Raw genomic sequence first — 27,946 nt, 5'->3', positions numbered from 1 at the left:
CTGACTGACTGACTGAAGACTTTATTAGAAGTTTGCATAGGAAAAGGTAAAAGTTTCATCATTCATGACAAAAGGGACAGTGTGTTACTGTTGACATAATAAGATGAAACGCCGGGCTGCAGTGACATAGTGCTAAATAAATATGTCTGTTGTATAATCTGAAGTTGCAGGAGTTGCAGGCTTGCAGCCAAAAGTGTGTGTACAGTATGTTCGACTGAAGCAAAGAACTACGGGTCCCTGGCAATGGGATGGAGAAGTTATTGACGCGGGCCTATCAGAATGAGCTGTTACATCGCCGTCGGTAACCTACCGAATTGTGTGACCCCAGCGGACGCTGTTTTGACATTTCGGTGCGATCACCTGAAAGGATTTGCTTTGTTATTTGATGGTTTGTTAATTGTACTTACGTGTAGTTCAGATATGATTATGAATTTAGCCCCTTTTAGACCTGGAAAGCATCTGTATCACTTTAGATTTTAACCGCTTTAACGATTGTTTTATACTTTGGCTATTAAAAAATGGCAGATCTACAAGCTCAGGTGCCGCACTCTGAGCTTGTATATCTGCTGTTTTTGAAGAGTTGTGCAAATCTTTGAAAACATATTGTTTAAAGCGATTTATTATGATTTTATTTTATTTTGATTGTTTTACTCAAACGTTTGCTTCTGGGGTTGTAACGGAACAGCGCCCCCTCGCGTCCCGGAATTCGATAGGTCACCAACTTCCGCGTGGCGCGATCAAAAGCCAGTAGGCGTTTTTGTTGTTTTTGTTTTTTTTGGCTGGCCGGGGGTGGGTGGGTACGGGTAGGTAGGCTCTCTACCGTGCAGTATGGCGGACGATGGAGACACTTCTGGTGGACCGGTCGACACGAGTGGCGGCGGGCAGGGGACAGCAGCAGCGGACGAGTCCTCCGACGGGCTCGGCTTCCTAGGCGGCATGTTGCTCAACGTCGGCATCGTGGTGCTGGTGGCGGCGGTGTGCTACGCGGTGTACCGGCGGCTGGCGAAGCGGCTGCTGGGGCTCGGCGCGGACGGCGCGGCGCAGGGCAGCGAGGCCTCCGCCGCGCTCCCCAAGATGAGGAGACGTGACTTCACCCTGGAGCAGCTCGGGGAGTACGACGGGCTCCAGAACCCCCGCATCCTGATGGCCGTCAACATGAAGGTGTTCGACGTGACCACGGGCAAAAAGTTTTACGGGCGAGGTGAGTTTTTTTTTGGGGGGGGCAAAGGCAAAGCAGTGAGTGTTGAAAGTGACAGATCGCAGCTAGCTAACTTAGTATTGGGTCTAAGTTAGCTCCCCCATGTCCCCGGACAAGATTTGGGCGCAAACCGTTAACATTAGCTTAGCATATTAGCTTAGCTTGTGTCAGCTACTAGTGGCTTTGTCTGTTTTGATGAACTTGAATGGGATGGTGTGGCTAATAATAACAGCTAGTGTATAACAACAGACACCATTGCATTGCTTATCCGACATTGTTGCCACACACAGCTTCACATTGCAGTGCTTTGTGGTTCACTTAATAACACGGGAGAACCGGTTTAGAAGTGGAGTGGAGCTTAAAAGTGGTCTTGATTCTGGATGCGAAGGCTCACTAGACTAGCTCTAGCCAGCTAGCAGTGTTGTTGAAGTCGCGTCTCCACACAGTGCACTGTGGCTGTCTAGACCAGTGTCAAACTTTTACTTGTCCATTTGGTTCCATTGGCATACTGTTAAGAGTTACAGACTTGTATGGGTCAATTTAGACCCCCATATGGGAACCCACAAAGTCCCTGGAATCCACTTTGAGAACCACTGGTCTAGACCAGCCTGTTGTTTACATCATGTCTGAATACGGGAAAAAAAATCAATTATATTTTTTGACGTTTGTGTTGGCGTAAGTGAGAATAGTGCATTACGCGAGCATGCATTGTGGTTGACATAGTAAGAATGACGTGACATGGAGTGAATAACGTTAGTCAGCAAATGGTACTGAGTTACTTTTATAGTCCAGCTGTTACCCAAGTTGAGACCTTGTGCTATTTGAAAGCGAGCAGTCATTCGTCCTAAAAGGGAGAGGCTAGCCTGCTTGTTCTAAAACTGTTAACCCCACCAACAAAAAAGTTTTGCAATGTTGGCTGACACGCCCATCCACTCTGTGACAGCCTGCAATTATCATATTTGGCATAAATTACATTACTTTGGGTTTCATGTTTCTAGCTCACTTGCCATGAAAGTCAGACTGTCCTAAATGTACGTAGCTAAACCGAATTAACACATTTTTTGGCCTTAATAACATAATAAACAGACCTAGCATTGAATGTTGTTTTCAATCTCTAAATGATTGCTCTTTTAGTGGAATGTACAAGCCAAGAGCAAATCTAATCTGGCAAGGTTTAGCGATGTGATAACACTGCTTTGCTTAATGGATTCTTTGAGACCATGTGAAATACCCTGTGGCAGACCTGGAGGGTCCACAGTTCCATGTGTGAGTCAGATGATGTGGTATATGAAGGATAAGTTACTCCATGAAACAACCTTCAGATCAACCAGGGAAGAAAAGTATGTGACTGTGTTATCTGTCCAGCGGTCACAGTGGCTGGTTGCTCCCACACATGTTCACTAGTTGGCTAGAGTTCTGGAATAGGGTTGGGCAATATGGACAAAATCAAAAAGCCTCACTCACCATCAATGTGAAGCTGAATATTGGTGCTTTTACAAAATACACAGTGAGTTTAAAATACATAATCATAAGTAAGGTCTATACTAAGTTGGTAAAAGCAATTAAACACACTTTAGTACATTTCAGAAATGATCATCACTTTACCGTAATGCTTAACCTAAAACAACGTTAAGCCTATGCAGGACCGTATCTATCTTTGGGAGTTCTATGTTCCCAGACATCCCACCAACCCACTTACAACCATAGCCCTAACACCTTTGGTAAGCGGGGAACATAGAACCCTGTGAACATTGGGATGACCCTGCATATGCCATATGACATAGTAACTATATCCAAAATCGAGATGTTTTTGGGTGGGGTGGAGCATCAATTTTAGAATGGGACTGGAATGTAAAATGATGGTTGGTTATATGCCAAAGTGGCACCTTATCTATCTCATGAGTGCAAACTATTTCTACATTGAAATAGAACACGCACTGCAGTTGGCTGTATATCAAAGTTGAGCGTAGACATACTTGTAAGCCAAAATTAAAATTTAACGATTTGACTGACATCTGGCTAGTGCGTGGTGATTTATCTCCTTTGGGGCAACAGTCTGGCTCTAAATGTTATCATAGAAGCTAAATGTAAATTCTCAAGTGTGTGCAGTCACATTTCTGTTTTGTTTTCTTCTGCCACTGCCACTTGTGTTCTTTTCCTTTTACTGCAGAGGGTCCATATGGGATATTTGCTGGTCGGGATGCATCGAGAGGCCTGGCAACCTTCTGCCTGGAAAAGGATGCTCTGAGGGACGAGTATGACGACTTGTCTGACCTCAATGCTGTACAAATGGAGAGCGTGAGAGAATGGGAGATGCAGTTCATGGGTATGATTATTTCCTACTACTTTTGAACCCTGTGCGATGGATTAGGGCTGCCCCGGCCGCTCGCTGACCCAGTTTGTACACATACCACACAGGAACCTACTCATGACATCATGGGTTTAAATCCAGCTCATAACCTGTGTTGCATCACTGCCCTCTCTCTCTACAATTTAAACATTTTGTCTACAATTTTGCCTTGACAATAACCTAATAAACATCAAATCTGAGATGAATATTGCTTGTTTATACTGTTGGATGCATGCCACATAATCACAACATTTTCGGTTCAAATCGGTGTCCGGTACTGTGTCACATGTTATACCCCTCTTTCCAGGCGCTGTCTGATCTGATAAAGCGCACATGCACAAGAAACGTATATTTATTGTACCATTGGGACATTGTTACGCTCTGCCTCCATGGCGGTTTGTTTTAAATCTCTCTCCAATATTGATTCATCTCACATTTCACAGACACCATCTGCCATATTTATAAGCCAGCCGAGCTGAGATTCTCTAACTGGCCTCTGCTGTAGACTCTCATTCCTTCCATGAGCAGACAAGCTGCAAAAAACGGGGAGAGTCAAGGACATGTCTTGTTCTTTTTAGACCTTTTTGTTTCTTTCACTCAGAAAATAATCTTTGTAGCAAGAGCACCCAGGCCAGGATTCAGTTTAATGTAATATAATATGTGTGTCCATTAGAAATATTTCTTAGTTGGTTGAAGTACTATAAATGTAATTAAGTGCTATTGATGGATAATAATTAATAAATGAATTCACAATCAGTGGATATTCACACGTACAACTACTTTGACTGGGTAGATTGCTCCCTATGTTCAGACAAAACAAAAATATTTAGGTGCCGTTCACACTGCGTTTTGGCAACAAGAATAACGCAAAAGAAAAAGTCAGATAGGCCTTCCGTTCAGACGACAACGGCATTTTCGGGGGTTAAAAACGGAACGATCTGGATCCGCAGATTTGGGTGGAAAAGCTGACTCCTCACTCCCCTCGCGTCACGAGTGAACGGCAGAACCGCAAAAAGCAACAACGCATGTTAGGCTTTTTCTCTCCTACAAATAGATACTGAATACCCTCCTCAGTGTTGTGGTTTCGTGGCCGAGTGGTTAAACGCACATCATTTTCGATCCACGGGTCCCGGGTTTGCGTCCCGCTTGTGTCAGTCACTTCTTTTCACCACCAAGAACAACTTTTGCGGCCATAAAGTTATTATTATTATTCATGACGGAGGCGATGAGCCGACTCAGCGCTGTTATTGAGTTATGTGAATAATGTTATAATAATAATAATAACTTTATCGCCGAAAAAAAAAAGACGTCTGCGTTGGGCAAGCGGGGACGCGAACCCGGGGCTCACGGACTAAAAACACAATGCCTTAACCGCTCGGCCACCGAACCACAACATTGAGGAAGGTATTCAATATCTATTTGTAGGAGATGCGTTGTTGCTTCTTGCGTTTCTGCCGTTCACTCGTGACATGGACACTACATCATTTCGGCTTCATATGAACGCTTGATAAAAAGGCAAAACGCAACGGCAAAATCCCGGGACCTCGCCGTTTTCTCTACAGAGCGTTGCCGTATGTACAGGGCCTTAAATAATTGGTTCAACCAAAACTGGAGCCCAGTCACTGCTGCTGTTAAAACCAATTGTGGAAACCCTAGAAATCTAATGGAGTGAAAGATTTCAATACAACAGCACTTCACAACCAGTGCAGAAGGCGTGTTAAATTGGCAAGGAAAAGAAAAGATTGAGAGTATTAATGACAAAGACCTGTTATAAATATATTCAGAATTGTACTTACCACTTACATATGAGAAATTGTGCCATTATTGTTTTTAAGTCTTTTGTTTTTCATGATGGAGTAAGTAACAAGTTATTCCGAATTCCTAATTAATTTGCAACATGCTTTACTTTAATGCATTTGCAAATGCTGAACTTAATTATGGAATGAAACCGTTCCAAGCAACATTGTAATGTTCTATTTTGTTAAAATTCTTCATGTTTTAATGTTTTATATGTTTAAAAAAGGTTTTGTAGTGATACTTTGGCCCTTTAATGTTCAATGTATTAAGCTCCGCATCTTGTTCGTTGTTCCAGAAAAATACGATTATGTCGGAAGGCTGCTGAAGCCTGGCGACGAGCCGTCAGAGTACACAGACGAGGAGGACGTTAAAGACCACCTAAAACACGACTGAAGCTGTTCCACCAACCAATGCGACCAAAGCCACGAACCCAAACAGCTGCGACAGACCACCCCTGACTCCTCACCCCCTTCTTCTGTCTCCACCCCTCACTCTTTCTCTCTCCCTTCCTCTTCCTTTTTTCTGTCATTGTGCCACTCCCCCTCCACCCCTGACTTCCTGAATTTAACTGGTACTGTAGCTGTGCTGAAAGGAGCGGGGCTCGTGTTCTGGCTCGCTCCTCCTCTCCCCATTCCCAAAACGTCATCCTCCTCCAAGACCACCACCAACGGAACAGAAACAAGATTGAGAAACTTTATGGAGGGTACTTTTTTTTTAACAAGGGTAAGGAGTATGTTGGGAAGCAGACAAGAAAACAAAAACAGAAAATACATAGGGTGTGGGGAGAAATGTAAAAATGCGTCCCTGTATGTGAAAAATGAGCATCATGATCGGCAACTCCGTGTGCTGGGCAGCGGAGGTTGGTCTTGGCAGTTCGAAAACCCAGTATAGTAAAAGATGTCAGTGCCGGGCTGAGAAACCTGCGAAGGTTGGTCTTTGGTGGTTAGAAAATCCAGTGTGGTAAAAGATGTCACTGTCGGGCTGAGAAACCAGATTATGTCTACTTTTTGGTTTAGTCACCTTGCAAATGAACTGCTTTAGCTTTCAAAAGCTTATCAATCAATCAATCATATTGTTTTTGTTTGTTTTTCTTTGGGGGGGGGGGGTTGATTTTAAGTTTATTTTCTTCCTTCTCTGTTGAAAAGGGCAGTGTTGTGGCCTAACCAAAGCCAATGGGAGGGCTGTTGATTTTCCTGTTGTGTTCTGTAGTGTATGCACTACTAGTTCTTCTTGTTTGTCACCATGTGATTGTATTTGTTGAGTAGCATTGTGGGAGGGAAGGGGTCATAGGATGGGTTGAGTCCGGGGGGGGGGGGGGGGGGGGGGGGGGTGTTCAAAGGTCCTTGCCATAAACAATATTTTGAATCGCTTCAGACAGACGTGACGAATAGGTGATTGGGAATACAAAGGGAAGGGCAAAAGGCAGTCCTAATCAAATCGACTCCAATTGTTTACATGCCTCTCAAGCCAGCTATAAGTCTGTAGAATCCCCCAGAAAATGGTCAAAGTATTAATTGTGCCTTATTTTGTTTGTTTTATATAGTCCTGACCAGTCTAAAAAAACAAAAGAAAAGATAGCAGAAGATGTAACACCCTTGTCCTCGGACCGTTTGACATCAGTGGTTTCCTAGACTAGGTCCTCCAGACGATTAATTAAAAAGGCATGCATTTGGTCAGACCACGCACTCTCAGACTCTAAAAGGTTTCCCCCACGTCACAACTTTGTAAATAGACCGTATGACGTATTCAGTGTTACTGCCATATTTATGTAGTTGATGAACTCCATATAATATTGCTATGTTGTATTGGCCAAACAAAATACCCCATGGATTATGTTGATTCAGCTTTTCTTTTTTTCTTTTTTCTTTTTTTTTAAAGTTACTTTCAAAAAACAAACGTAGGTGTGACTTTCAAAAAGCAACGGCGGAGAAAGTGCTGCGGGGGTGGGATTGAGGGATCTGTTCTTTGCTTTTTTTTTTTTTTTCGGGAGACAAGTTGCTTATCTTGTAAATATATTATCTATCATTTTATTAAAGCATGTGCAACAAATGTGAGCTATGCCGAAGTCCCACCACGTTGTGTATTTAAATGTTGGGTGTGTTTCTGCGCGACAGAGACATGAAGGGATTTGTTCATGCATAATAAATTGATTTGGTTAATATTTGAAAGAGTTACGTGTTTTATTGTACCATTCTACCATTGTAGTAAGCATTATTGTCACAGTCCAGAACAAAATGTTTTTATTTTTAAATATTAAACAACTATGAAGCCATTTATTCTGTAACACTGGTTTGTTTGACTGGATTGAGTGTTTAAGAACTGGAAGGAATGAAGAATTAAACAGAATTGTTGGAAACATGAATTTGGAATTGATTACCATAGCCTAAATATACATAAAGTTATAGTGCTCACTGCTCAGTGTGAATGCACTTAATGGCAAAGAACAAATGAACTAAGGAGTAATGTGATGTACAGTATTTTACTTTTGAACAATGATTATTTTATTTCCGGTATTTAGATAATCAAACCTTGTGTCATCCAAGTTCACAAGTGGGTTAACAGTATACGTTTCCTGCTCCACTGGTCCCCTGCACAAGTTCTGACATTGGGCCTGCCTGCCTGCTTGCTTGACTAATTACATGTTCACCTTCATGTCAAAATATGTCCCGAAATTCATGTCAAACCAGAAACCGGATTGTCCAACATAGACACAGGAAGGAAGATCAAATACAACCACCCCAATTGTATTAGTTAGTTATATATTGTATTAACATACTCTACAATAAACATTGGACAAAATCATTGTCAAATTGTATTAATAAACTGCTATTTTCTTACCCTCCCACAACAATTAGTCATGTGCAACGGATTAACCATTAAAATGATACACTGTCCATTATATCCAGATTTAAATAATGCACATATTCAAATTTCTCTCAAACCATTCAGTCTGTTGCACATGCATATGTAACAAAAACATGCCGTTTAAATTAAACTATGAAATATTTTCCTCATAGGGAGATAATATCTTACACATTGCAGGCAGATTAACGAGCTCCTATGATCAAATTAATAAATAAAATATAGAAAATATGGTGAAGCAAGCCACTGGGTAGCGTAGTTGCAGGCTAAAAATATTTTGCACCGTAATGCCTTTTCTGTTCAGTCATAGAATGGAATCCATCCTCATCTGTACATGCAGCCCCCAAGATGCTTGCAGACTAGAGGCAGACACTGCTCCACAGCGCCCCTACCCTCGACCAGATTGAAACTAGAAATGCACATTTAAGATGGTCTGTGTGGTGCCTTTGTAACAGTCAGTTACACACAGTTCAGTGGGCTCGGATTGTTCGACAACAACTGTAGAGAACCGACATCTTGCTTTGTTTATATAACCATAATAATAACTCAACTCCCAAATTATCAAATCCCCCGACCTTTGGACATATAGAGCAATAAGATCATCTCTGCGGGGTGAGTGAATCAATGAATGCATCCAAGATGCGATTTATATCCTGCATGCAATACGCTGAGCTAGCTGATGGCAAAGCAACTAACTAATGATGATACATGTTGAAGTTTGAACGCATTCCTGTATAGTCTGAGGAGGCTATGTATGCGTGCTGTCACTAATTTGTCACTCACACTTCAACTGATTGCCTGGGGTGTGGAATTTTGATTTTAGATTTTCCTCCATCAATGGCAGAGCAACTATCCCAGAGTGAACTGGACTATCCCTTCAAACTTTTGGAGTATTTCAACGGCTTCAGGGTTTCAAAGGTTTTTATTTTTTGTGTTTTGTCGAAATACACATATAATGTTATCATGCAGAAGGCGGTATCAAACAGCCAATAAATGTTTAAATGCAGTAGGTCAGGTCTACATAATAGTAGCCTACAAGACTCATTGTAGATTGGTTATCTGAGGTTAGGAGAGGCACACTGATGCAGGGGCGTAGCCAGGAATTAAATTTTGGTAGGCGAAATGCCAACCCCCCCCCCCCTTTCAAAAAGCACAGTATGGAGCATTACAAACAAGGCGAACATTGCTCCCAAATAGTGACATATAGGCCTATTTCAACTTGTGATTACAACACTAGCTAAATTAGTTCAAAGTAAACTTGTGTCCCTTAAAATACATGGCTCACAACAACATGCGGCGGGGCTTGAGCTTGAAAATATCGATAATTTTGAGAGTGAACTACTCCTTTAATGAAATACATTTTATTTTTTATTTAAGGCCCATTCCCACTGGGCCAGATAACAGATAAAAAAAACTCTTTCTTTAGATATTTTTCCATTCAAAGTGGATGGTAGATACAGATAGAAAAATATATATATCTACCATGCACAGATATTTGCCACAGGTACTTCTATCTGTGGTAGATATTATAGATATATTTTTTATCTGTTATCTGGCCCAGTGGGAATGGGCCTTACATTTATGGAAGAGGCTTGCTTAATGAGTTTTAATATGCTACAGCTGGAGAGACAACAAGATGTCAATTCTTAATCCAGCAGTGCTGGATTTAAACAACACAATGATCACGTATTGTGTTTGGAAGCTGTTTACCTACTACATTAAGGACTTTATTCATTTGGAACAGAGGATATCCTACAGGTAGGAGGAAAGCAGAATGGACTTTGTTCAGTGTGTTATTGTCTCTGTTGTTGCGACTTGAGTTAAATAGCCCGGCAGCCCAAATTTACATATCTCTAAAAGGGTAACACTTTCTCAATGGCCAGGCCGCCTACTAGTCAATGAATGGAACTGGTTGAGCGACATTCTATAGGCCTATGGTCCTCTCCACACTGTAGGCCTACTGCCCAGTCAGAAATAGGAAACTTTTTTTTTTTTTTTTTTGAGATTTTTTTTTTTTTTTTTTTGCCAGATCATTTCTCAGTTGGTAGGCGGTCGCCTCGTTCGCCTACCGCTGCCTACGCCCCTGCACTGATGTCCTTACGTCAAAGCCACCCCCCTTTATAAATAATGTTAGTTACTACCATTCAGAAAACACATTGACTTTTTAAAAACACTTAAAAAACACAGTTATGTATCTTTAGGTCCTAGATGGAGTTTGGAATCCCACACCTCTGCCCTAATTGAAGTTTTGAACTTGACCATGTGTTAAGCCTATCTCTTCCAATATGAAAACATATCCATAGCTATTTTAACAACAAGCCTATTCGATTTATAAGCTACAATAGGCTATAACAAATAGTGAAAAATAGCCAATTGTGACGCACAATTTGCCCTTGTATTATTTGTGAGCTTTTAGATTTTTGCTGTTTTGGAAAATATTGTTATTTTGGGAAAGTTTGCCCAAAATAGGGACTCAAGGGTTAATGTACCAAACCATTCTCCTGCTAAAAATACCAGGACACGCCTCTTCCTCAACTTAACAGCATCCATGTGGTTTTATTTAACTTCACTTCCCTCTCAGGTGATATTCACCGCCTGTGAGCTGGGAGTGTTTGATCTCCTGCTGCAATCCCAGAAGCCCCTGAGTGCGGAGCATGTCGCCGGGACACTGGACACCAGCGTGGACGGAATGGAGAGACTGCTGGAGGTTCTGGTGGGGATCGAGATCCTGGAGGTGGAAACAATAGAAGGGAAAGGTGCTGCACACCACACGTACCCCCTCCCCTCTCTCTCTCTCACACGCATGCACACATGCATGCATGAAGACAGACTGACAGACAGACAGACATGTCTGCTCTGTACACAGATTTGTCTCAACCGCCGTGTCAGTGTTACTGACACAAATTTGTAATTACATCACTTCAGATTAAAACCCGGGTCTCATTTTGGGAGCTTAGTTGACGCTCAGATCCAGAACGACGTCAAATGAACTGGTTCATTTTCTATTTTTGACATTTTGAATGTATGGCCACCCTGCCACCCCTGTCAGGGCAGGGCTTCATGCCAGGGTAATCTACTACAGATGATGATGACATTCGCCAACGCCCAGTGCAGTCATGTATAATGTGTCCAATCCATGTGTGTACAGGCATGAAATGCTCTCTCTGTCTGTCTGTCTGTCTCTCTGTGTCTCGCTCGCTCGCACGCACGCACGCACGCACGCACGCACGCACGCACGCACGCACGCACGCACACACACACGCACACACACACACACACACACACACACACACAAAAGGAATCAGCAACAAATCATTATTTAATGGGTAGTATAAAACATTTAACACCATAGTTTATAGACCTCATTAGAATGTTATTCTAAATGTTCAACTAACAACTATTGTGCCAAATAAATGCATGAGACACGCTTGTCACGTAATGGTTACCATGTCAGTCTATGCGATCATAGTGCCATAAATTCTTGCCGTGCCTCGGTTGGGAGACTGGCAACACTGCTGCCGGAAAATCTTAGTTTGCCATCTTTCACGACGTTGCCCAAGTTCGGGGAAGCGGGTCAAGAAATTGTCAGTCATCTCACTGAGCATTTTCCGGGCTATTAGACATAATGACTAGGCTTAAAACGTGGTGGTTTTTAGGTGTTTTTCACTTTTCACTTTCACTTTTAGACCAGTTACAACCCAGGTTTTAGACAGCAGGTCTAATAGCCGAATATGGATCTTCTTTCCAAGATAGTCAGGAAAGAAGTAAACAAAAATCACCTAAATGAAATGTTAATTGAAATTAATTGGGATGTGTCTGTGTTTTGTATCTCTAGCCTGGTGATAACTACATTTCTGCTGCACACAAAGTGCACCATTTAGAACAGCTACTGTATGACAACAGAGTAAAGTAGCTCTCTTTTGCCAGACATGCACTGGAATAAGGTTTGTAACAGGTGTTAGCTTGTTGCATCCCAGAAACCTTGTGTAAGTGACGGTCAACATTACTCTCTCAAATTCTGTAACTGCATTTTGTTGTAACAGCTTTCTATAGCAGTAGTGATGTGGCCAACCTCTACTTGGCTAAAGGCAGCGACAAGTCTCTCCATGACATGATCATATACCAGTCCCAAACCATCTACCCTCTCTGGAATAACATGGCGGATGCTGTCAGGTCAGTGGCTTCAAATCATTCAGCAAAAGATTCCTGTTCTTCAGTTCAAGCTGTGGTTGACTACAGTATCATGTTACATTACACAGGGAAGGGAAAAACCAGAACGAGAAGACATTTGGCCTACCAGCTCAAGATATATTTCAAGCTATTTACAGGTTACTGTTTGATTTGTTGTGTGTGTCATACATTTAACCTTTCACCAATTTACGAGTTATGTGCCTGCTTTATCAGTCAGTGTAGTGTACTTAACAAGTAAAGTGATTTTGATTGTGAACTTTGATCTTTTGATGCTTTAGATCTGAAGAGGAGATGCTGAAATTTATGGGTTTGATGAATTCCTCGTGGGTTCTGGATGGACATGATATAGTGACAGCTTTCAACCTCTCCTGCTTCAAGACAATGATAGATCTGGGAGGTATGGGGATGACTTTTAGACTTCATCCAGTATATTTATGAACTTGTATCAAAGGCTTTTGCTAAGAATGCATTACGCTTCACATTTCCTAGTTCTCACACCGGCTGTCTGTAGTCTGTGCGTCACGTCACACTTTTCCCCTTCTCATATCTCCACCACGTTGCCCCTATCGACGCCAAACTTTACAGTACACAGTAACGTCATGTCATCAATATGGATCTGTCCCATTTCCCATATTCCCTCCTGATTAGCTACCATTGCCTTCTAAAGTTTGTGTATGCAACCTGAGGTTGCTTATCTCCCGATTAGGGAGTCTTACTGGTAGTAGTGAATAGTCAATCACCAGTAGACCAGTACACATATGTTATCACCCCACCCAGCAACATCAAAGCCTCCAGTTACATGCCTGCGTCCGTTAACACTAAACTGCCATCATTCCATTCACAGGACAAAATGAGGACAAGTAATGTGAATTTTCTGTTTGTCTTGAAATAAATATCCCGGGTCTATCGCAAATTTTACCACGTTTACCTCATTAAGTATCATGTATCAGGTACCGTATCTGTTGTTATGATAAGACACTGTAAGATGTTCATCGCCACTGAATGGAACATCCACTTAAAATCAAATAGCATCAACAAAGAAATACAGATACAGCATCATCATGCCATAAACTGTTGTCCTATTGATGTTCTCCTTCATACAATCATGCACAGACAAGTGTACCATGGTTGTGGTTCTGTCTTTTCCAGGTTGCTCTGGTGCCCTGGCTCGTGAATTAGCTAAAGCCTACCCCTCCTCCTCAGTTACAGTGTTTGACCTTCCCCAAGTAGTGGAAACAGCCCAGAAACACTTTTCTGAACAGGATGATGCAATTGTATTTCAATCCGGTGAGGCCATTTTAAAGACTGTTAAAATGTTTTTTATAGACTTTTAGATGGTCTGTTGTTCTACCAGGCACGCGCAGATACTATACAGATTCTATTCTGGGAGCAAGCCAATCAAGTATGTTCAGCCAAAGGATAGAGCAAGAAAGCCTGGTTGCTGTGTGTCAGTGTTTCTTCTTTATTGTTTCTTCTTTAATGCTATTGCCCATAATAGATTAATGTGTAATCACAAGGTAACTGTGCTACTTGAGAAATCTGTTTTGTTATTATGCAGGTGATTTCTTCAACGGGGAAATTCCATCTGCTGACTTGTACATTTTAGCGAGAATCATTCACGACTGGAATGAAGAGAAGTGTCTGAAACTGCTGAAGAAGATTTATGACAGCTGTCAACCAGGTATTATTTTTATTATTTTGCTAGCACTAATAGTATTTATATAGTTCTTAATACTGATCATGTTCATTATAAGTAAAAAATAATCCTGTGTATATTTCCTCTCCTTGGCAGGTGGTGGGGTTCTGCTGGTAGAGGCCATGTTGTTTGAGAACAGACGAGGTCCTGTCATGGCTCAGATCTTCTCGCTCAACATGCTGGTTCAGACCGAGGGCAGAGAACATCCGCCCTCCCAGTACTCCAGCATGCTCTCCCAGTCAGGCTTCCACAACATACAAGTCTGTAGAACGGGGAAGTCCTATGATGCCATTCTTGCCATCAAATGAGCTCGGGAGTCAAATATGAAGGTTTAGAATGAGTAGAGGACATTGAGTAAAATTCACTCTGATTAGTTTGGAGTTAAAATTCCTGACTGTGTGTTGAGATACCTGTATTTGTACACCATGTGGTTTGCATGGCCCATGCATTCTTTTTTTGCTCTTGCATCATACTTGGGGCGATGGGAACTCCCGGGTGTGATATAAGAAGAAAAATGGTCACACTGTGAATATGTTTTTTCAGCTAAACCTTTATGAATAACTCAGGTTCATTTTTATCCCAGGACACTGTTGATGCGTTTCTGCACAAATAAGGGTCTGGAAATCTCACAGTCTGGCTACAAACACATCTCCAATAGTAGTTTTTTCTGTAGTAGTTGTTTTCTGTGTAGTACAATAGTTTTCCCATTGTATGGTAAAAAAAATGTAGTTGCATAAGATTCCTGCTAAGTATAAGGGTTAGTAGAGTTTAGCACTACATTGGCTTGTTTGACTAATTGCATGTGTAATTAGAAAGGTAGGTATGAATTCAATGGGTGACAGACTAATCCTAAAATCCTTTATAAAATAATAAAGTCATCTGTCATAAAACTTTCCGGGACCATTCCAGTAGCATATGCATCCAGATTCCAGTCACATTATAATGCAATTTAGGGCACACTCACAGATTTTTGTCATCTCATTAAAACAATCTTGTAGAGCAATGTTTAAGTGTGTTATATGTTCACACTACTCAAAACCTCTCCAGGAGAAAAGAAAGGGCGTTGGTGTTCTGTCCCTGTCCCTTTAAATATATTAAGGTTATGTGGACAGGTTATGTGGAGTGGATTGTCAAATGGAAGGACAGTTGCATCATGCATATTTTGGAAATATCTGTTTGCGGTTTCATGCTGCTCTGCTCATAATAGACAACACATGTTGGAACCTAGCATTTGTAACAGTGTGTTTTTCTTTTCTCCCGTTACATTTTTTGTTGTTTGTGTTTATCATAATAAAGCAATGTGGGCTATGTCTATGAGAGAGCTTAGGGTGCGCTCTAGTGGGGAAAGGCCCTTACTACAGTTATATTATTACTTAGTTGTGACACAGCTAGTCATGGAGACTTGAGTTCAATAATATTTTTTGTATTTGTTGCATTCCTAAGACAAAAAATGTGTTTAGGCTATAGTAAATGTAGCCCCATTGATTCCGGATTGGGACCCAAATGGTAGGCCAAGGCCTACATTTATTGTATTCATTTGTCTTTTTTTTTTCTTTCCAGTGAGTGTTTCCTTAATTTTTGGACAAGTCATGCAGAGTGTTACAAAATCATTAATCTCTCAAGAACAGACTTCTATGCTCGCGTGAAAAGGACCTTTTCTTTGACGATGGCTAGCCAGATTACAAAATCATTATCTAAACGTCCAAAATAGGACTGTCAATTAGCTTGTGGCCCTTGGCCCCTGAGCCATCTTAAATTGAGTAGCCCTGCACTACACGATTCTCTTTCTTGAAGGTTATTGTGTGTTTCACGATCATAGGTCACAATGTACTCGCAAACTACATGAGTTCTTCGCCGACAGCCCTGTGGCCCTGTGAGGGGGAGGCGCCTCGCGAGGTAGCAAGGTCCCCAGGTCCCCCATAAAACCCCACAAGAGGGCGACCACTGACCAGACCACCAGACCAGTGCGCGGCGCTACCCTACCCACTAGCACTACTACAACTAGTAGTCTAGTACCACTGGTTGCACGTTTTTGTTGTTGTTTTGCCATTCGAAGATGAAGCCTGCTGCTGTTGTTGTGGCGCTGCTATGCTGCGAGGGACCACGACGGAACAACAAGAAAAGAACAAGAAGGTGGGTGAAATGGACCCGGCAGGAGCAGATACGCGACGAGCACGGATTGTGTCTTTTGCGGACAGAGTTGGAGGTAAACGCATACCCGGGTACTAAGCTACCTCTAGAGTCTAGTAGTTGCCAATCCTAGTGATGATTACGACATAACCACTTTAGTAGGCTATTTTCATTGTTATTTGCTGGCATAGGCTATAACTAAACGATGCATTATCTATGATGGAAACATGTCGCTGCCTTCTTAGTTAGTGGTATGATGGCGTTTACGTTTTAAACAAAACAAATAACCGCACGCGTACATAGACGCGTGGGGCTGGTGTTTATGTTTCAACATGTTGTGTATGTATAGTAGGCTACAGCGGCCAACAGCAGTAGGCTATTTTGGGAGAATCGTTCGCTTGGTGATACAAGCATAGAGTTATAATAAGAAGGATACAAGCGTGAAAATAGAGTCTAGACCATAGAGTTATAAGGTCATAATAAGAAGGTCTAGAGTAGACCTTATTCACACGGCAGCCATCTTGGATCACATGACTTCCTGGGATAGCAGCCTGCATTACAAACGCGTGATTCCTAAACCCACCAGGCTTGGACTTCCAGGAGTGGCTGAAATCCCTGCCTGACACATGGAGGGTGGATGAATTCAGAGGCATGAAGACGTACACATCATCTTTGGAGGCCACTCTTCGATTTAAGAAACCGGGCCACTTGAAAATCAAAGATGGCGCCCCCGAAATCCAAGATGTCCTTCCGAAAACATGTCTTTTCCTTTATAACTCTAAATGCATTGATTTTAAGACCCATAAACATATTAAAGTTGAATATAAAGTTCGGCATTGCGGATGTTTGCGGCTTGTATTACTAAGTGAACGATTGCTCCTATTATCTGCTGTACTAGTATGCCTACTAAGAAAGAAAGTATAAACTCACCCGGGGGCGGCATAGCTCAGGGGTAGAGAAACCGTTATTAGAGCACAAAGGGTTCCCCAAGGGTTCCCAGTTCGAATCTGGGCTCCTCCTGAGTTAATGTCGAAGAGTCCTTGAGCAAGACTCTGAACCCAGTTGCTCCCAGTGAGTAGGTTGGTGCCTTGCATGGTTTCCTCTGCCACCGGTGTATGAATGTGCGCGTGAATGGGTGAATGTAATGCACAATCTATGTAAAGCGCCTTAGATAAAAGCGCTATATAAATGCACCATTTACCATTTATTTACATTATACAGATTGAGGATCGCCATGGATTCGGACAGATGCTGCGGATGACACCGGCTGAGTTCGACATTGTGCTGGGGATGGTCGAGCAGCGGATTCGAAAGCAGGACACCAAGATGAGACGGGCCATTACCCCGATGGAGCGACTGTGTTTGACCCTGCGTTTTTTGGCAGCAGGTTTGATTTTCTCTAATATTACAGTGGGACATAGGACTGATATAAGATGGCCTTGATACAAGAGTGAAGAGTGTCATATATATATATATATATTACATAATAGGCTATAGATCAGCCCTGGGGGGATCTTGTGATCCAGGGCTGAATAGGCCTATAAGATTGATTCATGTCTTAAATCTTATTTAACCATTGTTGATATACCTGGATGGGGTGGGGGGAGGGGGTTCAAAAAACGAACAAAGTTTTCTTATATTCTGTAAAAATGAAAATAAAACGTGAAAGTGAACAATGAGCAGTTGTGTGTGCATCATGTTTACATTATACATTTGTCCATCTAGGTGAGAGCTTCAGTTCCCTTCACTCCCAGTACAGGATCGGGACCTCCACTGTAGCAAAGATTGTGTTTGAGACCTGTGAGGCGCTGTACGAGGTCATGAAAAACGATTTCCTGAAGGTGGGCTCTGTTTTATATCACTGTGTTTTATATATTACATATTTGTATATAGTTAAGTATAATGTCTATATATTGCAACAGTTGCTGTATTGCTACTTCATTTTAATCTTAGACAGTGCATAAAAAGCGTTTACTCACTTTACTGTAAACATCTTTACCAAATTGTGTTATTCATAATCATATTCATCATTGTTTTCTCTTGCCAGACACCAACAACAGAGGCAGAATGGCGTACCATTGCCCAGGAGTTCAAATCCAGATGGCAGTTACCACATTGCCTGGGTGTGCTCGATGCAAAACACATCAGCCTTCAGCCTCAACAGTCAGCGAGCAGTGGCAGTGACTCTGTCATATTGATGGCGCTTGTAGATGCCAACTACAAATTCATTTATGCCAGTGTTGGGGTACAAGGTAAGGTCCCAGACGCAGGTTTTTTCGCACACTCCGACCTGTTAGATGCAATGGACCGGGGGCTGCTGAACTTTCCTCCGCCTGAGCCATTGCCAAACACTGGTATAAATATGCCATTTTTGCTGGTGGGTGACGAGGCCTTTCCCTTAAGGTCCGACCTTATGAAGCCATACCCTTTCAGGCAGCTGGACCATGATCAGAGGATATTTAATTACCGGTTATCCATGGCACTGCGAATAGCGGATAATGCCTTTGGCATTTTCGCAAACCGGTGGAGGGTTTTCAGGTCTGCCATATCCTTGGAACCAGACAGGGTGACCACCATCACCTTGGCCTCCCTATGCCTCCACAACTTCCTTTGTGGGCGCAGGTCTGCAGCATATACACGGCCAGACTTTGTGGACTGGGAGGACGCAGACCACAGGCTGGTCGACGGAACATGGCGACTTGAAGGGATGGGCACCTTGTTCCCAGTGACGCATGGAATGGGTGGGAATCCACCAAGATCTGCTGAACAGCAACGTGACATCCTGCGTGATTATTTCGTGTCACCTGCAGGTAGCGTTGAATGGCAGGAAAACGCCATTAATAATTGACCTTTTTAAAAAAAATTGCAATCGATCTATTGGAACACAGGTGTGCTTGTGTTTATACCTTGTCTTCATTATTTCTGCAATGCCTATAAAGGAGAACTTTGTATATTTTTTCATACTATGGAAATAAAACTCAATAGACCGTTTGTCAGCCTTCTGATTGGTCCCTGAGACTCCCTGACTGGCCAACCAGAAAAAAACATTCACTTTTTGCTATCGGGGGTGGAGTTTGTGCAGTGGAGAATGTTGCTTCAGCCTTTCAAAAACTGTCCGCAGTGCGCGACACGGAGATCGGCCGGTACGGTGATAGCGACGGCAAGCGTCAAGCGATCTCGCTCATCATAACGAATAAGCTTCAACAAACTAGTTCACATGTACCTTATCAATGGTCTAAGAGTCACGATTGGGTACATATAATTTAAATGGGCAGAATTACGAAAAGCCAGCCTATTATGTGAGGAGAAACATTCTCTCTGTCCTCTTCCTAGTACCCAAGATGCAATGCGCTTCTCTTTCTATCTCTGATCCAGAGGATTAAACTAATTAAAACATTTATTTTTCGGGGGAAAACTACTGTTTTGCTATGTAATTACTGTACCTTTTTCTTCCCTTTTTATTAATATCACGTAGATGTGTTTTTTGTGGTACTTTATATAGCTGTAATGAGGCTATGAAGGGAAAAAAAATCGCATCCACTACCACTATAAAAGAATCTGCAAAGAGGATTCTGTCCCACTGGGATTAAACAAATTAAAACATATATTTTCGGGTAAATCCCCTGTTTTGCAATGTAACTACTGTACCTTTGTCTTCCCCTTTTATTAATATCACCTAGGTGTTTTTCCTTTGGTACTTTATATAGCTGTAATGAGGCTATGAAGGGAAAAAAAAATCCCATCCACTTCCACTATAAAAACAATCTGCCCAGGGTTAATGTCCCATCATAGTAACAGGGCAGAATGGGGCGGGATTTGCAAAAGGGTTTATTGTTGTAATTTTGGTCTGTTTTACTCCAAACCCCTTTGGTGAAATGTTCTATTACCAGAAACAATTCTGAATTCAAGCGTAATATTATCACTGCTCCAAGTATATTAAACGGGTTTCCTCGGTCATGAAATTCTGGGAAATATTTTTCTGTTGGTTTTGTCAAGGCACACCGGTTTAAGACTTTCATGATTGCACTATGTGATTGTTATAGCATATAGGCCTTGGAATTGGGGAAAAAAAAAAAAAAAAAATCTGGGAATCCTGCCCTCATTAAAAATCAACAAATATATCATAGTTCTCAACCTTATCAGGCTGTGACCCCTTAATTATAATTTTTGAACTGGGGACCTGGTTCGACAGATACAATTGTGAAAATAGCCGATCTACAAAAGTAAGCCTGTGGATTGGCTATTTTCACAATTGTTATCTCTTTTCTTAAATTATTTGACAATTTGGCCAATGCCAAAGCATAGGCTTCATAGCATAGTTTGATTCAGTAATGGTAGGTTTTCAAATGTATAAAATCACACCCGTGTGAACTGAGCGGTGGTTTACCCCCCCCTTCCCCCCTGCATGTGTGTGTGCGTGCGTGCGTGTGTGTGTGTGTGTGTGTGCCTGGTCTGGCCTGGCCTGAAAACAGCGCCCCTCCCTTAACATTTGTGGTCAGAAAAGGTACTACACCACATGAGGCTACATACGGACCCAACCACATACATAGACGGTCGGATACACACACGGCCACGCTATGTAGACGGTGTGACCACCGCTCAAAAATCCATGAAAATGGCAATCGCGATGCATTGTATTAATAGTCTAAATCTACAACATAACCAGTTTTCCAATACATGTAGTGGAGTAAAGTACAATTATTTCCTCTGAGATAGTGTAGAAGTAAAAGTATTGCAGATTGAAGTAAAACTACCTTAGAAGTGTGCTTAATTACAGTACTTAATTACTCTGCTCTTACTATCTTACTATTGTGAAAATATCTAGCATATGATGCCAAGAATGAATGATAACCAACACATACTTTTTGAAAAAATGTTTTAATTGAATAATGTATCGCACACAAAAGAATATAACTTAAAACAGGGGTTTTCAAACTATTTTGACTCGGGGCACCCCTGTAAATAACTTTTTCATCCACAGCACCCCTCAGTTACACTGTTCATTTTTAGAATCTTACATCATATTGGAGAAATATCCGTTTCCATCGGAACTGACTGAGAATAAAGTAATACTTGACGTTTAACCACTTGAACCCCAGCATCCCTATTCTGGGGGGAAGGTTCACCAAAAATAGCCGATCTACAAGCTCACAACGCGTCACATTGTGACGCGTTGTGAGCCGAGGTGTGGCCCTCGGCTCTGTACGGCGTCCAGCTCCTCTTCCTCGTTTCCCCGAAGGGTGGGGTTTATCTCCTCCGCCGGGGAGAGAGGGAACCGGAGACTTAGTCAAAATAAAAAAATTAGTCTAGATGGAAATGGGGGTCCGCGCGCATAGGGTGGATCTTTTTCTGCCACCTGTTTTCTTCTTAATCCTTGAAGGGTATATTTTAAGATTCTGCCAGGTACCAAGTTGAAATATCTTCGCATGGGGTTCATTTTTAACCCTTTCTTACACAAATCCAGACTCTAAACACCAAGATGGAAATAATAGAAACCAGTAAGACTCCCTAATCGGGAGATAAGCGACCGTCAGGTCGCATACACCTAATAAATTGGTTATTATTAAGACTAGACCTTACCCGTTCGAAGATATGTGCTCCAAAATATGTGCAGAGTGTGGGTTGTGGGGAAAGTTACTGTAACTGGTGCGTGCGTGAGAATATGTGGGAGCATATGTGGGAGCATCAAAATGTAAGGCATAATGTATGCGCTTGCTCCACATAGTTTTTTCATACCCGTTGGAAGATATGAGAGAGAGAGAGAGAACATTCCTAACTGTGAGAGAGAGGGGTGTGTGTGTGGGGCTACAGATCCCATGGCCTGGAGGAACGGACCGTAACCCTGACAACAGGCTAAGAAAACGCTAATAAACAGCTTTAATTTAGGAGAAATGAAATTCGGGCTCCGTCACCGTTGGTATAATGCTAATGGCCAATACCATGTGAACTTTGGGATCAGTTGCTGAAGCGAGTGAATAGATAAACGTAGATAAGCGTGAGCGTTAGAGCGTGAGTGTGTGAGTGAGTTTGCTGGTTTAATAGATAGATTTAAGCACATCTTGACTATCACAGGCCAAAAACTGCAAAGAAATTTCTGAAAATGTTCAGATCACATCTATACTTCTCTTTTCATTAAATTATTGGTGTGAAACTGATTTTTTTTTCTCAACACCTGTTTTTTCTTAATCCTTGAAGGGTTCATTTTTAACCCTTTCTAACACAAATCCTGACTCGAAACCCCAAGATGGAAACAATAGAAACAAGCATAACTTTGAAAGGAAACAACCTACTGAGACAACAATTAACCAATTTTTTATGTACAATTTGGACCTAAGGAATCCGTCAAAGTGGTTATTATTCAGATTAAAGCACATCTTTACTCTATTGCAGGATGAAAACTGCAAAGAAAAAACTGAAAACGTTCAGGTCACATCCCTACTTCTCTTTTCACTACACCCTTTCCATCTAGACCAATTGTCATGATCAGAGTCAGAGGGTTGTTCTGCTCTGCAGTGGGAGGTTGGTCCATGGGCGACATGGTGGGTAGTGTGAGTCTCACTACCTGCTCAGACACAGACTCTGACACACAACCCCTGCTCTGCTGGCCTTGGGGGGTACAGCTCGATGAGGGCATGCTGAACTGAGGCATTGGTGGTGGACCCACATGAGTCATGTGGTAAGGGGTTTGTGGGTGAGGATACATGTACTGATGTCCAGGATATCCGTGTGCTGGAGGCGGAGTGAAGTAGTTGACGGGCGTGGGCGCTGGCGGACCTGGCAGGTTGTCACCAGACTGGACACGACAAATCAAAGACAGTAGCTCAACTTTTAACGCTGGGAGTTTGCTTTTGTCTTTGATCTGCCTCATTTCGTTCCCTAAAGACTTAACAAAAATGTCCACATCGTCCTCTTTGGCTGTGCCGGCCATCTCTCGCAGAATTGCAAGCTTCTGCGACTCACGGTAATCATCACTATTCTTCTGCCGTTTGGCCGCTCTCAATGCCCAACGGTGGCCAGCTCTACCAGCTTTGGGCACAGCAGGTGTGGGTGTGACAGGGCGAGTGGGTGATGGTGAAGATACTACATAAGATACTTCCGGATCACGAGACTCTTCGTTGTCAGGGGAGGCAGAGAGCACTGGCGATTGCGGCTCCTCCTCATCCTCATCGGTGTTGGGCGAATCAAGCGGGGGCATATCAAGCTGGAACACAATAAAAACAAAAACTCATGAAAACAGTGGCACTGGTGGAAAGAGAACAAGTAGCCTACATTATTATTATGTGCACATTTAATGTACATGTTGATTTTAATGGTTAATGTTCAGGCTTGAGTTAACTTTGTATATTTTTATTTCAATACTTGTGAATGGGCTACTTGACAGTATCTAGATTGTGGAATTTACAAATGAGTGAAAAAATACATGAGTAGCCTAGCTACTTCTTCCGCCACGTTAACAAAGAGGCTGCAAGACAGCCAAAAGGCAAGAACATCCAGCGCCAATATAGCCTGGGTGCTGGACTAAAACAATGTACAAATAGAAAAATAAAAGTCTGCACTCCAATTTATGTACCAAAGAGTACGTTTACTTGTGGTAACGTTTCGAGCCTACCGGCTCTTCATCAGACCCTCACAACAGCAGTGTAGATAGACAGACATACATTTATATACTCAGTGTGACATCCCACACCTGTGTGTGTGTGTGTGTGTGTGTGTGTGTGTGTGTGTGTGTGTGTGTAGCCTACTTCTTCCACCACTGCATAGGTCTTACTATAGTGAAGGCCTCTTCCCCTCCATTTTTTCATTCTAGGCCAAACATTTCAACTTGCTTGTACATAATATTTAAATTGCGGTCAGTCATGTATGTAGGCTAATTTGTATTTGTTTGCGACTTGCAAGTCATATCACTGTTTGCATGCATCAGCAGCCAGCCTGCTTGCTTGCTTGGAACTGGGCGAGGGGGCGCGCTCCCAAAAAGAGCAGACAGCTCGCCTCGGCTCACACACAACGATAAGCACCAAATAAACCACCATCCGCGCTGCAGTTTAAGTTAAGAACGTGCATGATAAATAAGAAATACGTGCGTTTTGGTGGCTAAATGTTGTGCGCTAAATGTTACACGCGCTCCCGGTGGTACGTGGGGGGCTCCTTCCAATAGGCTTGCTTCCAAACAGGGCCGGCTGGTGCCCATAATGGCTGAGGGTGCCCCCCTTTTAAGTGAGGTTGCCCATATATTTAAAAATGTTTTATGTCCAATAAAGCGCGGCAGCTGCAGCGGCGCCCCCTGTAGCCTGTCTATATCTGACTGTGCCCACTGTGCCCACTGCGCAGGCAATGACAGCCAGACAATTAAACCAACCATCACTATTAGCAAAACAATCGGAAGCTTTGTTTTATTATTATATTTGATATTATCTTGATAAGTTCCTCCCACGCTGAGAAAGGCTTGATGCCGAAAAGCTATGCAAAAAGTAATGGCACACAATTCAAATACAATTCAAAGGTGATTTATTGGCTTATTGACATGAGAAAACATCTTTTTACATTGCCAAGCAAGAGTCAAAATATAATAAAAGCAGTTAAAGAAAACGGGGAATGTATAGCAGCATTATCGGATTTATATCTATAAAACAGTCTGCTTCTCAATAGTAAAATTAAAATACCGTATTTTCCGGACTATAAGGCGCACTTAAAAGCCTTTAATTTTCTCAAAAAACTACAGTGCGCCTTATAGTCCAGTGCACCTTATATATGGATCATTCATTGACATTGACATTCCCTTTAGCACAGCTCCATCTGTTGGATGCATAACGCAACGGTAGCGTCTATTATGTGCGCCTTATAGTCAGGTGCGCCTTATATATGAAAACAGTTTGAAAATAGACCATTCATTGACAGTGCGCCTTATAGTCAGGTGCGCCTTATAGTCCAGAAAATACTGTATATAAGAAAAACAGGTAGACCAAACATTGTATTATTTCATGTTATGATTCAGTGAATAAAACAAACACATATAAAAATGGTCTTTGGGCTTGTTTAAATTGGGGTCCTTTTTAAACTAGTTTAAATTGAATGACAAATAAAACACAGTAGGCTATTGGCTACTATGCAGAAAGCATTCCAAAGACAATTTGCAAAAGGAATGGTATTTCATATTTCATACTGCTACTTTATAGCCTGTATATAGACTATTAACATGTACATTAGGACAACATGTGACATAGTCCTGTTTACACAATGCTGTACCCTCTGCCCCCCTCCAATATACAGGTATGTTCCCCCTTTCTACTTTTTTTTTATTGTATTACTATTTTGATACTTGCTTAGGCAATGTAAACTTATGTTTCTCATGCCAAAGGCTCCTTTACATTGAATTGGTGTAATTGACAAGAAAATGTTGAGAAAAATATTAAACATTGGTCTAGGTGGGTTTTTAGGAATGTAAGGAAGTTTTAAAAGATGCATGTCTTGCCCCAAACTACAGTCAGCCCTCACATGTCACACACTTGCATGCATGTATGTCATGTGCATGTAAATATGATCCAAACACAAAGGCTTTGTTTACAGTTGACCGACTATTAGCACCTTTTGGCTTCACTAATGAGCGGTGAGGGGAGGCAAAGCTGCAGTTTCTCTCTAGCCAACATGCCATTGTTAGCTAACTTTGAGACAAAATGAAAAAATAAAAAAGAGGACATTTTCTAAATCTTAACTGGGGTTGCTCAGGTAGACAGGTAGACTAGACATTGTATTATTTCATGTTATTATTCAGTGAATAAAATAGCAAAACAAACACATATAAAAATGGTCTTTGGGCTTGTTTAAATTGGGGTCCTTTTTAAACTAGTTTAAATTGAATGACAAATAAAACACAGTAGGCTATTGGCTACTATGCAGAAAGCATTCCAAAGACAATTTGCAAAAGGAATGGTATTTCATATTTCATACTGCTACTTTATAGCCTGTATATAGACTATTAACATGTACATTAGGACAACATGTGACATAGTCCTGTTTACACAATGCTGTACCCTCTGCCCCCCTCCAACTGTATAGGTATGTTCCCCCTTTTCTACTTTTTTTTATTGTATTACTATTTTGATACTTGCTTAGGCAATGTAAACTTATGTTTCTCATGCCAAAGGCTCCTTTAAAGGAGTCATCCAGACCAAAACACATATAGGGTTAAATATGTCTTTTATCATACCCCTTTATACCTGCTTTAGTCGATTTTTTTCATAGCTGCCCCTGTTGCTAGATTTCGGCTGCCCCTGTTGCTAGATTTCGCAGGCCCTCTCATAACTAACAGAGTGTATAGCCTTTATACTAGTGCGGTTATTTCTTCAGCTTCAAAGTTAGTATTTTTTTATTGGATTGTGTTTACACAACGTCCTGAGACCAACCAAACCGCTGTTTTGACCTCACAGGCACCCTTACTTGTCAAACCGACCCCTCCCTCCCCTCCCTTTCTAGCCTCTCCTCTCCCTGCTCTGGTGCAGAGCAGAAGCCGTATTAACACCTTTTGGCTTCACTAATGAGTGGGGAGGGGAGGCGCAAGCTGCAGGTTCTCTCAAAGCTAACATGCCATTGTTAGCTAACTTAGAAGACAAAACGAAAAAATAAATAAAATAAAAAAGAGAACTTTTTCTAAATCTCATCTGGGGGTGCTCCACTGGAAAACTGAGGGTGCTTAGCAGGACTGAGCACCCCTGTGGAACCGGGCCTGCTTCCAAAATAAATACCTACAAAACACTTACCGTAGTCACAATTGGTCGGTGGGCTATGTATGGCTTCAAAAAATCCAACGACCTCAAAAGCCACAGTGTCCTCGGACTCTTTGGAATGGCAGGACTGCCACTCGGCAGTGGTTTTAAGTGTCTGGAAAATTGAGTCCGGAGCGTTGTCATTCGGGTTTCAACGTCTTTCACTGGAAAAACAAAATGGCAAACGGGGAAACAAATTAATGGTCAGATCAGGCTATGTTGTGTCTATTTCGAGCTGTGCTGCAGCATCCTCCGATCGAGGCACGCGGAGGATAGGTCTATCTATGGCATAAAAACACATTTCTCACCTGATAACTCCACCGCTGTGGCCATGTCTTGCACTGCTTTAGCCTTTAAAAACCTGTTGTGGTAATCCGAGCTCGATATATCATAAAGAAGGGACCGCTTCTGCCACATCTGAACGAGCTGATCTTCTTTTTCTTGTGTCCATTTCTTTGTCGCCATGTTGAAGCCACAACTATATTGTTTTTTTTCCCTTGACCATCGGGAGGGTTGCAGAACAGAAATGCTATTAAACTAAAATCGCAAGAAAAAACAGCGAGCTGTTGTTGATCCTCGAGGTCATAAATTCCACATCTTCGTCCACAAACTCGGGTATTATCTGGTCAGAGAATCCTAAACGACATAACCTAGCCTGTAGTGTGTAATGCTACCCGAGTACCCGATTTCATTGGGTCCATTTTGGGGAGAGTATTTTTGCAGGTCTTTCAGTCCGAGTGTATCAAAAAAGCAACTGGGTTAAGCACCGTTGGTCGTTGATTAATTGATCAGTTTAACATTAATTTAGCATTCACCAGCGTCGGCAGGTTAGCATTCACCAGTGTTCGTTTTACTGAGGTTAGAGACCGGGTTAAGGTTTGGTCCCCCCGACTTTCGACACCCCCGCCGGCCCGCGCAGCCAATCACAAGCTTCCGCTGCCTTAACCCAGTTGCTTTTTTGA

At 42.0% G+C, this 27,946-nt stretch overlaps 4 protein-coding genes across 4 annotated transcripts; 3 read left to right on the top strand and 1 right to left on the bottom strand.

The window, feature by feature from the left end:
• Positions 1–822: 822 nt before the first annotated feature.
• On the top strand, positions 823–6,615 carry pgrmc2 (progesterone receptor membrane component 2). The gene is made up of 3 exons (XM_080750120.1): positions 823–1,201; positions 3,369–3,524; positions 5,641–6,615. The coding sequence occupies exons 1-3, from the start codon at positions 829–831 to the stop codon at positions 5,736–5,738; spliced, it is 627 nt and encodes a 208-aa protein (XP_080606246.1). The 5' UTR covers positions 823–828; the 3' UTR covers positions 5,739–6,615.
• Positions 6,616–9,044: 2,429 nt separating this feature from the next.
• Positions 9,045–14,418, top strand: asmt2 (acetylserotonin O-methyltransferase 2; the record flags this gene model as incomplete). The annotated part of the gene is made up of 8 exons (XM_080750098.1): positions 9,045–9,125; positions 10,789–10,963; positions 12,251–12,380; positions 12,467–12,535; positions 12,677–12,795; positions 13,548–13,685; positions 13,957–14,079; positions 14,191–14,418. The coding sequence occupies 8 exons, from the start codon at positions 9,045–9,047 to the stop codon at positions 14,400–14,402; spliced, it is 1,047 nt and encodes a 348-aa protein (XP_080606224.1). The 3' UTR covers positions 14,403–14,418.
• Positions 14,419–16,088: 1,670 nt separating this feature from the next.
• LOC308305425 (uncharacterized protein) lies at positions 16,089–19,160 on the top strand. Its single transcript, XM_080750226.1, has 4 exons — positions 16,089–16,227; positions 17,446–17,611; positions 17,950–18,065; positions 18,272–19,160. The coding sequence occupies exons 1-4, from the start codon at positions 16,183–16,185 to the stop codon at positions 19,070–19,072; spliced, it is 1,128 nt and encodes a 375-aa protein (XP_080606352.1). The 5' UTR covers positions 16,089–16,182; the 3' UTR covers positions 19,073–19,160.
• Positions 19,161–22,562: 3,402 nt separating this feature from the next.
• Positions 22,563–27,104, bottom strand: LOC308306281 (uncharacterized protein). The gene is made up of 2 exons (XM_080751184.1): positions 26,979–27,104; positions 22,563–23,425 (listed from the first exon to the last, which is right to left on the bottom strand). Exon 2 carries the CDS (start codon positions 23,417–23,419, stop codon positions 22,652–22,654), a length of 768 nt encoding a protein of 255 aa, XP_080607310.1. The 5' UTR covers positions 23,420–23,425; positions 26,979–27,104; the 3' UTR covers positions 22,563–22,651.
• Between the last annotated feature and the right edge of the window lie 842 nt (positions 27,105–27,946).

Source organism: Nannobrachium achirus, assembly GCF_963921795.1.
Source record: "Nannobrachium achirus genome assembly, chromosome: 20".
Classification (NCBI taxonomy): Eukaryota; Metazoa; Chordata; class Actinopteri; order Myctophiformes; family Myctophidae; genus Nannobrachium; species Nannobrachium achirus.
This window is presented reverse-complemented; position numbering and strand designations above follow the sequence as displayed.

Excerpts from the sequence above, each read along its gene's own strand:
- pgrmc2 (XM_080750120.1), top strand. The coding sequence starts at position 829 with ATGGCGGACGATGGAGACACTTCTGGTGGACCGGTCGACACGAGTGGC. Across the intron at positions 1,202-3,368 it reads CAAAAAGTTTTACGGGCGAG|AGGGTCCATATGGGATATTT; the intron begins GTGAGTTTTTTT and ends CTTTTACTGCAG. Across the intron at positions 3,525-5,640 it reads ATGGGAGATGCAGTTCATGG|AAAAATACGATTATGTCGGA; the intron begins GTATGATTATTT and ends TCGTTGTTCCAG.
- LOC308305425 (XM_080750226.1), top strand. The coding sequence starts at position 16,183 with ATGCTGCGAGGGACCACGACGGAACAACAAGAAAAGAACAAGAAG. Across the intron at positions 17,612-17,949 it reads CCTGCGTTTTTTGGCAGCAG|GTGAGAGCTTCAGTTCCCTT; the intron begins GTTTGATTTTCT and ends TTGTCCATCTAG. Across the intron at positions 18,066-18,271 it reads TGAAAAACGATTTCCTGAAG|ACACCAACAACAGAGGCAGA; the intron begins GTGGGCTCTGTT and ends TTCTCTTGCCAG.
- LOC308306281 (XM_080751184.1), bottom strand. The coding sequence starts at position 23,419 with ATGCCCCCGCTTGATTCGCCCAACACCGATGAGGATGAGGAGGAGCCG.